A 16,189-nucleotide genomic window follows, 5' to 3' on the forward strand; every position below is an offset into this window, starting at 1 on the left:
CAAAATACCTCAACAGGTTCTCCTACAACGCCAAAGCAGGTACCACTCCCCAAAGCAAGAGTCAAACACACATTTATAGTAATAAGCATAGAATCTTAGTTGGAAACTTCTAGCTCCTTTATAAAGTTTGTCAAACATCCACAAATTCCATCATCATCACATCCTCAAAGAAAAGTTATACAATTGAACATGAAAATTAGGCCATGCCTACCTAAAGTAATTTTTAAACTTCTCAAAAATCTAGTAAAATTAAATTCCCTAAGTAGTAATACTAAAAGGGGGAACACGTATTTATTAAACAGAACAAAAATGAGTTACCATTTTCAGGGTCAAAACTGAGTAACGTCTTTAACAATAAAACTTATATTATGATAAGAACATTTCAGTGAAATATAAAACAAACATTTTTCTCCCCTAATTTCCAACCGTCTTTTCTAATGCCTTATAGGGAGGAGATGAAAAACAAAGACATGCTCGTCTGTAACTAAAGATCCAGAAAGAAAAATTCACCTTGTAGCTATCATTTCACTTAAGCGATGGGGAAATACAGAAACAAACACGTCAATTTATTCATTAATGGTCAAGTGAGGAGGTAAGCACTTCTCCCAAACTAATGGTGAGTAACAAAGGGAGCTCTCTAAAATGTCAGATCTAGAAAAAACAGCACCTAGAAGAAAGGGACAGTAATTCACAGAGATACTAAAAATAAGAATCAAATTGCAGTATCCGTGACACCAGAGTATCAACGCACTTTATCAGGTCTCCACGAATCTTCTTAACAGTGTACTTTTCGCATAAATTGTGGGATGTTTTTCGAGAGAAAAGGAGTCTAGGTCACCCAGGCCGTTTGTTCTTGTGACACCTGGGCTGGGGGACATCCAAGTACGTGTAAAGATGAGTGAGGTGTGTGGTGAACACTTTGGCTGCCTGTCTTTCTATCTGCAGAAGCTTCTAGCACCTTTATCGAAGCCAAACCAGGCAAACGCTTTTGATATTAGGTCTCTGAGTGTGGCTTTCGAGAGCATTCTTTGTTCCATCTTCCTGCATTGTCAAACAGCACCCAATGGGTGGTCTACAGTGTGAATTTCAAACATGTGCTATTAATACGCCCAAAACTGTTGCTGCAAAGGTGAAAAAAAAAAAACCACATTAATTGAATCCTGTCCGGTTCTTACCCATAATGTCACAAATATATTTTCTATGTCCTAAAGCAACAGGAGATGATTTGTCAAAACAGTGAGATCTTCAGGTGAATACACCTACAGATTGTAAAATACATATTTTTATTGCTATTAAAAGTAATTATATTCTTACAACAATTCTCCAACAAAAACTACACATAGCAACTGTAGGTCACAATAAAAAAAATAATGCTGCAATCATTTTTTTTTTCATGTATCCTGGTTTTCCTGCTGGCATATACTAGTGATCATTAGCAACAGTATTATATCTGTGGATACTTTATGTTTTAAAATTTCTAATTCTCTACAGAATATTTTTCTCATCCACGCTTTTTGGGAAAGTCACTATTATTCTCATTTTATAGATGTTATATGGAAACAACAGTACCTACCTCAAAGGGTTGTGTCAAAGATTCATTAGATCACCCACAGTAAGTACATAGGGTGTTCGGCACATTTACTTATTGAGTGCTCAAAACATGTTAATAATATGAATACACAAAAGTATCAATAGTTATATTAAAGCTACCAGAGTCCACTTCAAGCAGGCCAGTCTGGTTCGGGTCTTCCTCTAGAACTGGACGATTCTTTCACAAAATGAAGATACCACTGTTTGTATACGCTGATCCACCTGCCTGGAATGTGTTTCCCTCCCTCACAGCCAACTCCTAACCACTCTCCCGGGCTAGTTCCTACTCCTCGGATCTCAGCTGAGACACTGCTTCTTCCAGGGGCAAACCGTCCCGGATCTCGCCCACATCGTATTGTCTTACACACCCTGGGCGCTCCTCCTGCGTGCTCCAGGGCACATCACAACCGTCTCCTTCTACGCCTGCTGCCCTACGAGACTCAAGCTTCACAAGGGCAGGGACCCTGTCTATCTACAGACACGACAATCTCAGTGGTTGGCACGATGCTACGACATGCTGGGTGCTCAATAGCTATCTGTGGTATGAGGACATCTGGGATCTGAAATCGACCTGATTGGCATTGGAAGAACAGGTTTTCATGCAGTGAGTGACCAGCAGCCAGCCGTGGGTCCAGTGGAGGGTGAGGCTGGTGAAATGGGATGTGGCATTGTAAAAGCGGGTGGGGGTGGGGGGAGAGGATCTAGAGGACAGTAGGTTCTGTCTGGTCACTTGAGGTCACACCAGCAGAGACACATTCAGATTCACCGATTCTGGGGATCTGGAGACCAGTCCTGCAGCCTGGGGAACGAGAGCCGGGTTGACTCCCCTGAACCCGGTCTAAGAGTTTTCCAACCAGAGTACCGACAACACAGAGCAAGTCAGGAGCCCCCGCTGGCTGGGACGCGATCTGACCCACAGACCTGGGGACTTACCAGACAGTTGGGATGTGCTGTGCACGTCTGGCCCAACACAGAATTGCAGTGCTGAGGAAGAAACTTCGAGACTTTGGGCACCGCTGTTGGAAAATGAACCGAAATGTTCTGATTTGTTACAGCAGCTGCGTCACAGGAAGGGATGAGTGCAGAGTAGTATCTGACAGCATGGAAGGAATTGAGAGAGAGCGCTGCGCTGGGAATTCGCGTTTTATACGTATCAGCAACAGCATCCTCTGAAGTGGAGCTGGACTGGCCTTTAGTGAAAAAGAGAGCAAATATCCGTCAGTTTACACAAACCTGTAACCCTGAACTGCTGTATTTGAAATAAATTACCCTCCATTTCATTTCCAAACTTATGCTACTGCTACACTCAAATGCTGATGGAAACGCAAAGTAAACTTCCCGGTAGCGACATTCAGTGCAATACACACACCATAAATCGGCGTTCGCATGTCACTAAAAGACAGATTCTAGAGAAGCATCAGATCTCTATGCCTTTGTGTGTGTGTCTTTCATCACAGTAAAAACTGTGACCACCCTCCAGCCACAAATAAAGTTTGGTCATTGATTTTCTATCAGTGAAGTGGGTTATTCTTTCATTATGTAGCTATATTCTGTATAGTAACAAGGCAGAAAATTTTTTAATCTATGGTGCATATTAACAATATAATCTCAACACTGTGAACACCTATTTATTTTCTTCTGGACACGGACAGTAATGAAAGTAAAGTAATATAATTTTATCTCTAAATATAAATGTATCTGGAATATTTGTGAAAAATCATTTCAGTAAGAGTGTATAGAGATTTATGGAAAAGGGCAAGTGGAGGCAGCCTAATGAAGTCTAAGAGCTGAAGGAAATCAGCACTTCTGGGTGACAGATCTGATTTAGCACAGAATCCAGGGGACGTCAGGTGGCCATTTAACTCCTCCAGCCTTCAGTTTACTGACCTAGCTGGTGACAGTGAAATCTGGAAGACTTAACTGATTTCAACTGTTCCAATCCTCTTTCAAAAACCGTCTGGCAAAGTGCACTACCAGCTACACACGTGCTCACGCTCCCAGACTCATTCATCACATGCTGCCAGGCATCTAGCCCAAGGAAATGTCCAAAATATAGAAAAATCTACATATGGGGAAATGTTTTCTATTATACAATGTATAAAATCACTCTCCCCACAAAACTGGAAACACTAAACAGGCAGACGACTAAGAAAACTACCCTATTAAATCATTGGATAAACTACCAAAAGCATTAAAATAGTAATGAGGGCTGCATAATACAAAATTAAAATGTACAGGACACAATGTTAAGTAAAAAGGCAAAGATGGAATTGGAGGTCCAATATGATTACTACTGTAGTATTACCTATAGAAAAAGACTTGGAGGAAATGCGTAAGAAATGAACACAGTTATTATCTCAGCTGGGCTTTGGCAAAGGATTAATTATTGCTTTCCAAATGGAAAAATGTATAGAAATAAAATCAAAATGAAGGTTCTGACTCAATGACCTTCAAGGTCTCCTCCAGTCTGAATCTGCCAAAAGCCTATGGCCCTAGAATATTTGTGTCTTCCCAGGAGAAGTCACTTCAGATGATGCAAAACCAAGAGATCCCCAGGCACAGAATGGCCTAAACTCACTGCCATGACAAGACTGTTTCTGAGTTTCTGCAGAATGCAAATAGTGGGGATGTGGAAGTAATTTCTGTGTGTACAAGAAGTAACACTGACAGGCACATGCCTGTGGCCTGACCGCCATCTGATTTAGTCCAAGCTGATGTAATCATTCTCTGCGCCATTCAGCCATAGCTAGCATAGCAGATTAACCATGGTTCATGGCTACTTTTTTCCTGGTCTCTTCCCCTCTCCCCTAAGTCAGGAGAAAAGTTTAACTTGACTAATAAACATCCTGAGGCTGATCTGATTATATGAACGAGGCTGATGTCCTACTCTGGGCCCCTTTCTCTTTTGACTTTAGGCACCATCCCCAGTAATCTAGTTTGTTCCCGTGGTTTCCACTATGTCCCCATAATATGCACGGTACCTTGATGACAGTATTTCAAGCACTAAATGAGTCACATTTTGCTTTGTGAACCTCTGCTGCTCATCTGCGAACTCTCTAAGAACAAGTGCACCTTGTTTGTCCTCGTGTCCCCGTCCTTGAGGCAGAAACACATAAGCTGAGAACTAGGGGATGACTGGAGGTTAACCAGGTGGGGGGGGGGAGTTGGAGGGGGCGTCCTGTCTGCCCTGTCATCCAGCATCTAACACACAGGATATGTGCTCACTCCCTTACTGGTTTCTCAGTGAAGTGTAACCCGTGGGAATATACACTGAAAGCCACAAACTGGCAGCTGTGTTCTTTTACCCTGGCTCTGCTTTCTTCCATCTCCTTATTTCTACAAGTACTTGGGCATGCCTAGACTTTATAACACACGTAGCAAAAACGCCTCACACTGGGTAAATATTCACAATAAATATTCATGTAACATATGTTTCTTGATCACCTACTGTGAGCTGGTCATTGCTTTAGGTACCAGAAATACAGCAATGAACAAAATGGGCAAAAAAAAACCCAAAAAAAACCCTGTCCTCATGGCATTGATATTCTAGGGGCAGAAGACAGGCAATAAAAATATGCAAGTAAAGAATATTAGGAGGTGATAAATGCCATGAAGGAAAATACAGCAGGGAGAGTGGATAAGGGGTTCCATGTATTATGGGATGCTGGGAGGGAGTGTGCAGTTTTAATTGGGTGACTAAGAAAGACTCACTGAGAAGGTGACAATTAAGCAAAGATATAAAGGACAGAAGTAAATTAATACATTAAATGCTCAGTACAGGCAAACCTCGTTTTGTAGTGCTTTGCAGATAGAAATTGCTGTTTTGTTTTTTTTGTTTAACAAACTGAAGGCTTGTGGCAGCCCCACACCGAGCAAGTCTATAGGTGCCATTTTTCCAATAGCATTTGCTCACTCCATGTCTCTGTGTCACATTTGGATAATTCCCATGATATCTGAAACCTTTTCATTATTATATTTGTTATGGTGATCTGTGATTGGTGATCTTTGATGTTACTACTACTACTCACTGAAGGCTCAGATGATGGTTAACATTTTATAGTAGTATTTTTAATTACGGTATATACATTGGTTTTTTAGACATAAGGCTATTGCATAGTTAATAGACTATGAGATAGCATAAACATAACTTTTATATACACTGGGAAACCAAAAACGTGTGTGACTTGCTTTATCGTGATACTCGCTTTACTACAGTGGTCTGAAACTGAACTCACAACATCTCCTAGGTCTGCCTGTACGTGGCTAGTTCTGAATGAATGTGAATATTTCCCTTCCCTTTAGATTCTAGTCATATAATAGTCACCAGGGTGCTTCTGGTAATGACAGTCAGTTTTGAGCCAAATTTCTGGGATAACACTATTGAAATGGTGGTCAGCTGCGTACTTCAAGCAGCCAGCACCAGAGGACTCAGCCCACATCTCCCAGCTACGCTCCACCCCCTGGTGACGGCAGCCTCTGCACAGGAGCCCGGGGCCAGCAGGACGCCCGCAGACCCGCACACTGCAGCCGCGCACGGGCTTCAGGCGGAGCTCACCTCTCACAGCCTCATCCGAGGAGCCCCCAGAGGCAGGAACAGAGTACACATTCAAGCACTTATTAGACAGGAATCTGATGCCTCTCACAGGTGAGTAAGTGCTTGTCAACACGCTGTTTTCCCTTAAAAGGACAGAAAACATACTTTACGCATTTCTCGAGGAAAATGGTACCAATGCTGCTGAGCTGAACTCCTCGTCTATCATTCAAGTTCTAAAAAGCAGACAGAGCCTAAACTCTGGATCAAATACAAGAACAAACCGTACAACAGGACTTATGCTGGTTCTCTAGGATGTGGAGGAATGTGACTTACTTTTCCTGTATAGTTTTTGTTTGCACATTCTAGTAAATTTAAATAAGGAAGCACTCACTCGGCACATCGCACTTTGGCCATTCGTGTAGGGACTTCTAAGCGGAGTGCAGCGGGACGGCTCCAGGGCCCTGCCCTCCGGAGACAGAGGGAAGCCAGACCCATCGGCCCGACCGCACGGCCAGTCACAGCAGTCACTGCTTGTAAAGCCCCTTTTCTAGGATCCTCAGAAACCACAAAAGGGGTAAGAGGGAGTCAAGCGAGGAAAGGATCACGGGCCTGAGACTATTACACATCTTACGGCTGTGATCAAATGACACACGTCAACAACAGGAAAAGTCCACTGATTCTTAATAAGCACCCGAGTTGTCATTATGCGTGGGCTCAGCGCCTGCCTCATTTCCAGCGTTACTACCGGAGGAGAGTAACAAGCCGACTTTAGATTCCCAAGCGCCCTCAACGTACCTTTGTGCCATGATCGTGCCCGGGACGGACAGCTGGATGGGCATCTGTTGTTTCTTACAAAACCTCCTATTGCTCTGAAGTGCCTCTGTAATCTAAAAAAAATAGAGAGAGAGAGATCTATTTAGATAGCCATATTTTTTTCATATACAAACACATATACATTTCCACTAATAAAAAAATTAGGAAGTATTAAAGCATTGTCTTTGAGGATAAAATTCAAGGGCTGGAGAGCGGAACACCTGGCCCATAACGGCTGAAGGGATTTTCTCCCGGACAAACTTCACATAATCGACCGTTGCCTCGAGGATGGAAGCCGCGTCACTCTTTCTCCCCTTTATATACGGCAGCAGGGTGCGCAGCTGCTCACAGCAGTACTTGATCCGTTCTCTGAGGAGAGAATTGTGACAAATGAGGAATAGCCTAGCTTCTTCCTTGTGCACAAGGACAGATGATCCTTCTTCCTGGGCTTGCTCATAAAGGAACTGCCCCCTCCCACTCTAGTCTGTTTCCCCACAAGCCAGAAGCCTCCACAGCCCCTGGAATCACAACTTCCCAGGGCACCGGACAGTGTCTGCGCTGACGACAGCCACAGCTCACTGCCCAGTGAGTGTGCAGGATGCCCAGACACGGGGAACACCAGAGAACACGCCCGCTGCCTGTGGAAACCTATAGACAACACTTCCCTCACGGGAGAGAATCAAACACTCCACATATACATCCTTTTGTGAGTCACACTCGAAGGTGAAGAGTCCTCAGGATTGTCATGTCACTGTGACCTGGACCACATTTCCCACAATACATCAATTAGCACCTTGTTACACATGGTCTTTACCTGTGTTCTGAGCCAAAGGAAAATCAGAAGCCTGCTTCCTTTGCACCAGGTGGGTGTGGACAGAACAAATAAACCAGTATGCGAATGAGGACATCGTCCAGGCTCATATCAAAAAGAAACTAACCTAAGTCTTTCATAGTTCTAAAAGGAAATAAGTAGGAAATAAAACTTTAAATTGATCTAAGCCTTTGGGACCTTCAATTATCCATGTGTTCATTTAATAAATGTTATTAAGCACCTGTTTGTACTGAACAGTGCCTTGACGTATGTAGAATCAGATGGTGGCTCCGCCAATTACTGGCCGGGACCTTTGGCAAGTTACCAATCCCCTCTGAACCTCAGAATGGCAAAAATAAATTAATTACTTAAAAAATCCACTTTGACACACAGCCAATGAATTAACTCAAATATGCCAGATCAGCGGGTGGTGTTCTAATTAGGCTCTGAGGAGCTTTGGGGTCCTGTGGAGATGTCTCAGGGACCATCCTGTAAGGAAAGGGAGGGAAGGTTTGACAATGTGTATGAAGGGCTTTGAAACTTCATATACTCTCCAACATGGCACTTTCACTGCCCAGGGTGCCACACACAGAACAAACTTTCTGTAAAATGATATCCATTGCAGGCCTCCATCAGTCAGATACGAAAAACAGTCTAAACACACAACATAAGTGGATGCTTACATTTAGCTGGGGAGAATATTACCTGGCAGTGGAAATAATATGCTACAAAACTAACTGGGGGAAAGTAGGGTATTTCTACAGGATGCAAGTGTAAGATAATAAGACAGCATATAAAACATGATCATGTTAGCGCAAAAAAAAAGCAAAAAGAAAGACTGAGAGCAAAAATGTCAAGTAACCATGATTTTGGGATGGCTGGGCTACAGACAATATTATTTTCTTGCCTACATTTTCTAAGTATCTTGGTGTGGCATATATCACTCTTACAACAAAAAGTCGTATTAAACAGTTTTCTAATTTCATTAGGAAAATGTCCAAACATACGGGAAAATGGACAGAATTAAGAATTCTTAATTCTTAAAAGATGAAAGGGAGCACTTATACACCCACTACCTGAGTCTATAATGAACATTTACTGTCCTTACTTTGTCATCATCAATCATCCCACTGGCCATACGTCAATCCATTTTATTACACTGAAGCATTTCAAAGTAAATTGTAGACTTCGGTACATTAAACCCCTAAACATATCATTAGCTATGGTTCAAATTATTTTATTTTCAGATAAAATTTACATAAAATAAAATGCACAAATCCTAAGGGTACCATTCTACGAGTTCTGACAAGTGCACAGAAGTACGTAATACAGGCCCAAATCGACATCATCATAACTCCAGGAAGTTCCTCATGCTTTTTCTTAGTCAATCTCATCCCCCATTAAGAGGCAACCACGTTTGTAGTATTTTTCCATCTCACATTATTTTTGCCTCTCCTTGAACTTCATATGAACCAAATCTTACGACATGTGCCCCTCTAGGTAAGGTTTCTTTCACTTGCACAGTTTCTGAGATTTATGCATGTGGCTACTTATATCAGTAATGTGTTCCTTTTTATTGAGTGATAGATTCCATAGTATAAATATGTCACAGGTCATTTACTTTATCCATTTTCTTACTGGCACTCTTTTTCTAATTCTTGGGCATTATGAATAGAACGACTAGGTCTTCTGTGCGTCTTTTTGTGAAGGCATGTTTCTGTTTTTCTCAGGTAAATGTCTAGGAATAGAACTGATGGGTTCTCTTACAAATTTAGAAGAAACTGGCAGAACTTTTCCCAAAATAATACCATTTTACACTCCCACCATCCATGTATAAGAATTCCTGTTGTTCCAAATCTTTGACATTTAATATTGTCAGTTTTAATTTTAAAAGGTTGACCTTTCTGAGGTGTATGTGGTAGTAGCTCGTGCTTTAACTCGCATCTCCACGACAACAAGTTACGCCGAGCATTTTTCCGCTGCTTATTGGGCATGTGTATGTCGTCTGCTCAAATATTTCACCTACATTTTAATTGGACTGCAGGTCTTTTCATTATTGAACTCTAGGAGTTCTTTATATATCCTAATACCAGGATTTTGTTAGTATATTTGTGTTACAAGTATTTTCTCCCAGTCTGTAGTTTGTCTTCTTCATGGCGTCTTTTGAAAGCAAAAGTTGTAAATTGTGATGAGTCTAATTCACCTCCTCTTTTATGGCTATTGGTTCCTGTGTCCTAAGGAACAGCCCCCTACCCTCAGCTTGTGAAGACATTCTCCTATGCTGTCTTCTAGAACTGCAGTGTTCAGTATGGTAGCCATTAGCCACGTAAGTCTATTTAAAAATAAATTCATTTAAAACTATATAAAAATTTAAATTCATTTCCTAAGTTGCAATAGCCATATTTCAAACACTTGATAATATGATTAGCAGCCGCCTTACTAGATGACAGCAAATACGGGCCATTCTTAACATCGCAGGAAATTCTACAGAATAGTCTAGAAGCTCTATGTTTTATAGTATAGCTCTGTCTGTGCTCCATGCTGAATAAATTTTTACATGACATGAGTAAGGGGTTAAGGTTCACTGTTTTTCCACATAAATACTCAGTTGTTCCAGCACTACTTACATAAAATATTTTTGTTTCCCAAGTTGTTTGCTCTGGTGATTTGTTGAAAATCAAGTGACCACAATGTGAGGGTCCAGTGCTGGGCTACTGTGTTCCATTGATCTACTGGTCAACATTTATGCCAGTAATACACTGATTACTGTAGCTGTATACCATCTTGAAGTCAGATGGTTTAAGTCTTCCACCTTTGTTGTACTTTTTCAAGAGAGCTTTATTCTAAGCCCTCGTATATTTTCAGTCCTTCTCATACAGTTTTGAATTAGATTGTCAATTTTTACCAAAAAGTAAGAAAAAGCCTACGAGGATTATTATTTAGAGTTAAATAAAGTTATATTTCAGTTTGGTGAGTCCTGACATCTTAACAACGGTAAGTCTTTTAATTCATAATCATAGTATAACGCATGATATAGATTTTCTTTAGTTTATCACAGCAATATTTTAAGTGACCACTATACAGATATTACATGTCTTTTCACACTTTTCTTCCTAAATACTATAAGGGTTTTTATTTTACTCTATTATCAATATAATTATTTTTTTAATTTTCATTTTCCAATTGTTTGGGGCTAATATAGAAAAATATAATTGATTTTTGTACATTGACCTTCTATCTCGCAACCTTGCTATATTCATCTTTTGGTTCTAGTAGTTATTTTGTAGGTATCCTAGGACTTTATACATAAATAATCGTGCCATCTATAAATAAAAGTGTTTGCTTCTTCCTTTCTAATCTGTATGTCTTTTATGTATTTTTTCTTACCTAATTGCAATGGCTAGGACAGTTTATTCAATGATGAATAGAAGTGGTAAGAACAGGTACCCTCACTTTATTTCAGATCTTTTTGAGAAACAAATGGTCAAAATTTCATCAGCAAGTACAATGTCAGCTACAGGTGTTTCGTAGATGCCCTTTAATGGATTCAGGAGGTCCCCTTTCATTATCTGTTTTGCTGAAAGGTTATTATTTCATTCATTTTTAATTTTGAAAGAGTATTGAATGTTGTCAAATAATTTTCAGAGTCTGTTAATATATGGCTTTTCTCCTTTTTTCTGTTTAATGTGGTAAATTACACTGATTGATTTTTGAATGTTACATCAGCCTTGCTTTTCTAGGATAAACCTGGTGTGGTCATGGTGCTTTATATCTTTATTACTTGATTCGATTTGTTAAAATTATGCTAAGTATTTTTATGCCTCTGTTCATGAGGGATAATCGGTCTGCAATTTTCTTTTATTTACAATGTCTTTATCAGGCTTAGGGTTATGCTGGCCTCATGAAGTGGGTTAGAACTGTTCTTTCACCTCCATTTTCTGTAAGAATTTGTTTAAGATGAGTATTAACTTTTAGATGTTTGACAGAATTCATCGGTAAAACCATCTGGGCTTGGTATTTCCTTTTGGTAACTTTTTTTAATAACAAGTCCAATTTCTCTAATATATAGTGCTATTTTCTTCTTCATCTAGAATCAGTTTTGGTAAAGTGTGCTTTTCAAGAATTTTTCCACTTCATCCAAGTTGTTGAATTTATAGCATAAAGTTATTCAAAATATGCCCTTTTTACATTTTTCGTTTACCGTATATGCACTAATAATTCCTCTTCCATGATACTGGTAAAATGCTTTCGATCTCACTCCTTGCCTGCCTGCCTCTTCCTCTTTCTATTTACTTCAGAATTACTTCACTTTTTCTAGTGCCTTAAAATGGCCCCCTAAGTCCCTGATTTTTAGATCTTTTGCCTTTTCTAATATAAGCATGTAAAGCCATACTGTTTGCATTAGGCTTTGCTTTAACTGCATCTCACAGATTTTGAAATATTCTCATAATCATTCAGTCAGCAGTATTTTCTAATTTTTGTGTTTTTTTTTCCTTTTACCCATGGATTATTTAGAGGTGTGTTTTTAAATTTCTAGATATTTGAGGTTTTTCTTTTATTAAGTTCTTATTGATTTTTAATTTAACTTAATGGTAGTCAGGGAATAGACTCCTTGTCAATTCAACTCTTTTAAATGTACTGAAATGTATTATATCCCCCTGCATATAGTCTGCCTAAGTGAATGCACCATATGCCTTTGAAAAGAATGAGTATTTTACTGCAGTGTTGGGTGTAGTGTTCTATAAATATCTACTAGATCAAGGTGGTTAACAGTGTTCATATCTACATCTTAGTGGTTTTTGGTGTCTAGCTGTTGGATCAGTTGCTGAGAGAGGGATGTGAAATGAACACTTGTTAATATTTGTCCCTTTAATTCTTTGAATTTTTACTTCAAATACATAATCACATACTACTTGTGACTCTTGTAGCATTGACAAGTTGACACCTCATCATTATGAAATGTTGCTCTTTACCTCGAGTAATATTGTTTGTCTTGAAGTCTACTTTACCTAGTATTAACACAGCCAATCTGGTTTCTGTAAACAGAGAAACAGTGAGAGCCTGTTTTACTCGAAAACTCCCAAATTTTGAGTTAAGAAATCCAATATTTACAGGTATTTTAATCCAATTTTAATTTTATATTTTCATCTAATTTTAGACTAAAATTATTTACCATTTCTCCAATGAAGACGGAGAAATAGTTCCCCTCCCCTTGAATCTCTGATGGCCTGTACCTGCTTTCACCAAGACACCAGGAGAAGACTCTACAGCAGTTCTAGGAATAGCATTGAAGAAGACACAGCCTGGACGTTGGTCCCTGAAACTCTAAGCTGTCTTGTAAGAGGTCTGTCTAGATGGCTGGAGAGACCATGTGGGAGAGGTGAGACTGCAGGGAAGGAGAGCAGCCCATCTGGGCACAACCCTCTAGTGATCCCCACCAAGAGACCATCTGTCTGGATAAAGCTGTGCTGGGCTCTCCAAACAGGCCCCTTGCCAGCTGAGTACCATGGAGGAATCACAGTAAACACCACGTGGAGAAGAATCACAGAGCCAAGCTCTGCTCAAATTGATGACCCATAAAATTGCGAGATATGATAAACAGGTTGCTGTTTCAAGCCACCAAGTTTGGGGGTAATTTGTTACATAGCAATGGACAACTGGAACAATAGCTTACTGTTTAAAGCAAAAATAATAACAATGTGGGGTTGATAACATATGTACAAGTAACACACTTGACAACAATAACAAAAAACAGAAGAGGTTAAATGGAAATACGCAGTTGTATGTTAAGTGGTAAAATACTGATTTGAGGTAGGCTATGACAAGTTAGGAATATATATTATAACCCCAGAGCAACCACTAAAAGAAAAGTTTCAGCTAAAAAGCCAATAGAGGAGATAAAAAGGAATGTTAAACCATACTTGATTAGTCCAAAAGAAAGTAGGCAATGAGAAAAAGAAAGGAAAAAAAATAGACTGGACTAAGTGAAAACAAATTGAAAAATTGTGGACCTAAAATCCAACTTAATAGTAATACTATACGTAAATAGACTAAACACTCTAATCGAACAGCAGAGATTGTCAGAACAGCAAAAGAAAAAAGAAAAACAAGATTCAATCACATGCTGCTTGCAAGAAACACTCTTTAAATATAAAGACATATATAGATTACAAGAAAACTATGCAAACATTAATCACAAGAAAATTATATGAGCAGCAAAGCAGATTTCAAGACAAGAAGTTCCTAATGATAAATGGTCAATTCATTAAGAAGATAAGCACCTAACAACAAGTTTTGAAATACATGAAGCCAAAACTGAAAGGAAAAAAAGTGCAAAACAGAGCAATCTACGGTCATTACTGAAGATTTTAACCCTCAAAAAAAAAAAAAAAAAAAAAAAAAAAAAGGATATAGAATACCAGGAAAACAATGCCAACCAATTCTACCTAGGTAATTTATAGAACATTATATCCCCAAACAGCAGGACATAACTTCTTTTCAAGTGTACATGGAATATTCATCAAGGGAGACCATACTTTGGGCCATAAAACAACTCTCATAAAATGTCAAAGGACAGAAACCTCACAGAGTGTGTTCTCAGATGATAACTGTAATTGAGTTATAAATCAGTACCCAGAAAATCTCCAAACATTTGGAAATTAACTTACACACTTCTACATAATCATTGGTGAAGGAAAAAAATCACAACGTTTATGAGAAACATACTTTGAATTGATGATAATGAAATATAATATATGAAATACAGCTAAGGCACTACCAGGAGAAAAACTTAAAGAAAAACTTATAGCTTTAAATGCTTATGTTAGAAAAGGAGAAAAGGTAAAAAACAATGATCTAAGTTCCCATCAAAGAAGCTAGAATAAAAGAGTAAAGTACAGAAAAAAAGGAAACGACAAAGAGGAGAAATCAATGAAATATGAAACAGGCAAATAATAGAGAAAAATCAATGAATAAAAATCTGGCCCATTGAAAAATATCACTAAAATTGATAAATCCCTTGCTGAACTGATCAAGAAAAGAGAGAAAACAAAAATTATCAACACAAGAATGAAAGAAGGAACACCATCAGAAATTTCTAGACATAAAAAATAAGAGAACATTACGAACATAAAGTTGTTGAATAAATTTGAGAACTTGGATTAAGTGAACAAATTTATTGAAAGACATAAATAAAACCAAACTGACAGAGGAAAAACAGAAAATCTAGTCTTATAATCATGAAAAAATTTGAATTTATAATTAAAACTGTCTTACAAATTCCAAGCCTAGATAATTTCACTGAATGCTAACTTCTCTGCATGTTATTTATGCCACAATTTTTAAAAACTAAACAAACAAACAACAACAGAAACCACAGAAGGAAAGAATGAGAAGGAAATATTTAGTGGAATATTTAGGAAATATTTGGTGAAGGATGTTAATGTTGGCTCAAGAAGCAGGATACCCAGCTCAGGGACCCCGCAGGGTCCTGCTCTCTTTCTCCGCTGTGTGTGGAAGCAGCAATAGGCAACGACGGGTCAAAGAGGGTGTTTTGTTTTCGTCATCTACCCACAGGAGCCAGCTTGATTATGACCCAATCCACAGAAATCAGGGAAGAATCAATTAGTTTCATTCTTCTCCAGGTAATAGTGATTCCTAGAGGCTGAATGGCATCTGAAGCCAAAGTCTTGGTCCAAACTACATCCTTGATCTCCACTCTGTACAAGTGTGTCTCAAGCAAGCAAGAACTCACAGACCCTCTGAGAACTTTTTATTCTACCTTCCTTGAATTTCTAAGACTTGACCAGTGCTGGAAAAGTCTTCGTTTGTGAGAAATTACAGCAAAGCTCACTTCCACTTCTTTTCAAGTGAGTGACATCCTGAAAATTATTAAACCACCATGATTTTGGACTCATAGACACACAGACAAAATTAAGGAATCACACTGAAAAGTATACACCTTACTAAGATAAAGACATATTTATATATTTAAAATGTATAATCAAAGAGAGTTCACCAAGAATATTAGAATTAGATAGCCAATTTTCATTAATCCATTCTAATAAAGAAAACAAAGATGTTAGAATTATTTTAAAGAGAAATTCCTAAATGCAAATATTAAAAACCATCAGCTGGGATCATTATTTCCTCAGCATTAGCAAGTATCATGTTACCCTACGCTACTTAAAAACAAAAAAAGAGCAAAACAAGACAAAAATGACAAAAACATATATAAAGCAGCTGATTGGGAAGAGAAGGTGAAGAAGGAAGAGAAATAGACTAGAAGCATCTATTTTAAGATTCACAGGCATAATCAGAAGGGTTAAGAGAAGGACACAGCAAAAAAAATCATCAGGATGGACGGTTACTTTCTGGTATCTCCCAAGCAGATCTGTAAAGGGAGTGGAGGAGCCCTCCTTCCAGCTTTCCTTTTTGGGAAA

At 38.8% G+C, this 16,189-nt stretch overlaps 1 protein-coding gene across 2 annotated transcripts in view; it reads right to left on the minus strand.

Annotated features, from left to right (window-relative positions):
• Positions 1-95: 95 nt before the first annotated feature.
• The window catches only part of SOHLH2 (spermatogenesis and oogenesis specific basic helix-loop-helix 2), a 34,757-nt gene continuing 18,663 nt past the window's right edge, over positions 96-16,189 (minus strand). The window contains exons 7-11 of one of the 2 annotated variants that reach the window (XM_074378073.1): positions 7,159-7,306; positions 6,920-7,011; positions 6,146-6,267; positions 2,524-2,780; positions 96-1,121 (exon numbers count right to left, since the gene is read on the minus strand). In XM_074378073.1, the coding sequence (XP_074234174.1) occupies positions 1,101-1,121; positions 2,524-2,780; positions 6,146-6,267; positions 6,920-7,011; positions 7,159-7,306 (640 nt within the window). In that variant the 3' untranslated portion in view covers positions 96-1,100. Of the gene's footprint in view, positions 1,122-1,266; positions 2,390-2,523; positions 2,781-6,145; positions 6,268-6,919; positions 7,012-7,158; positions 7,307-16,189 lie in introns of those variants that run through there. The other variant, XM_074378072.1, reaches the window with a different exon arrangement.

Source organism: Camelus bactrianus, chromosome 14 (genome assembly GCF_048773025.1).
Source record: "Camelus bactrianus isolate YW-2024 breed Bactrian camel chromosome 14, ASM4877302v1, whole genome shotgun sequence".
NCBI classification, from domain to species: domain Eukaryota; kingdom Metazoa; phylum Chordata; class Mammalia; order Artiodactyla; family Camelidae; genus Camelus; species Camelus bactrianus.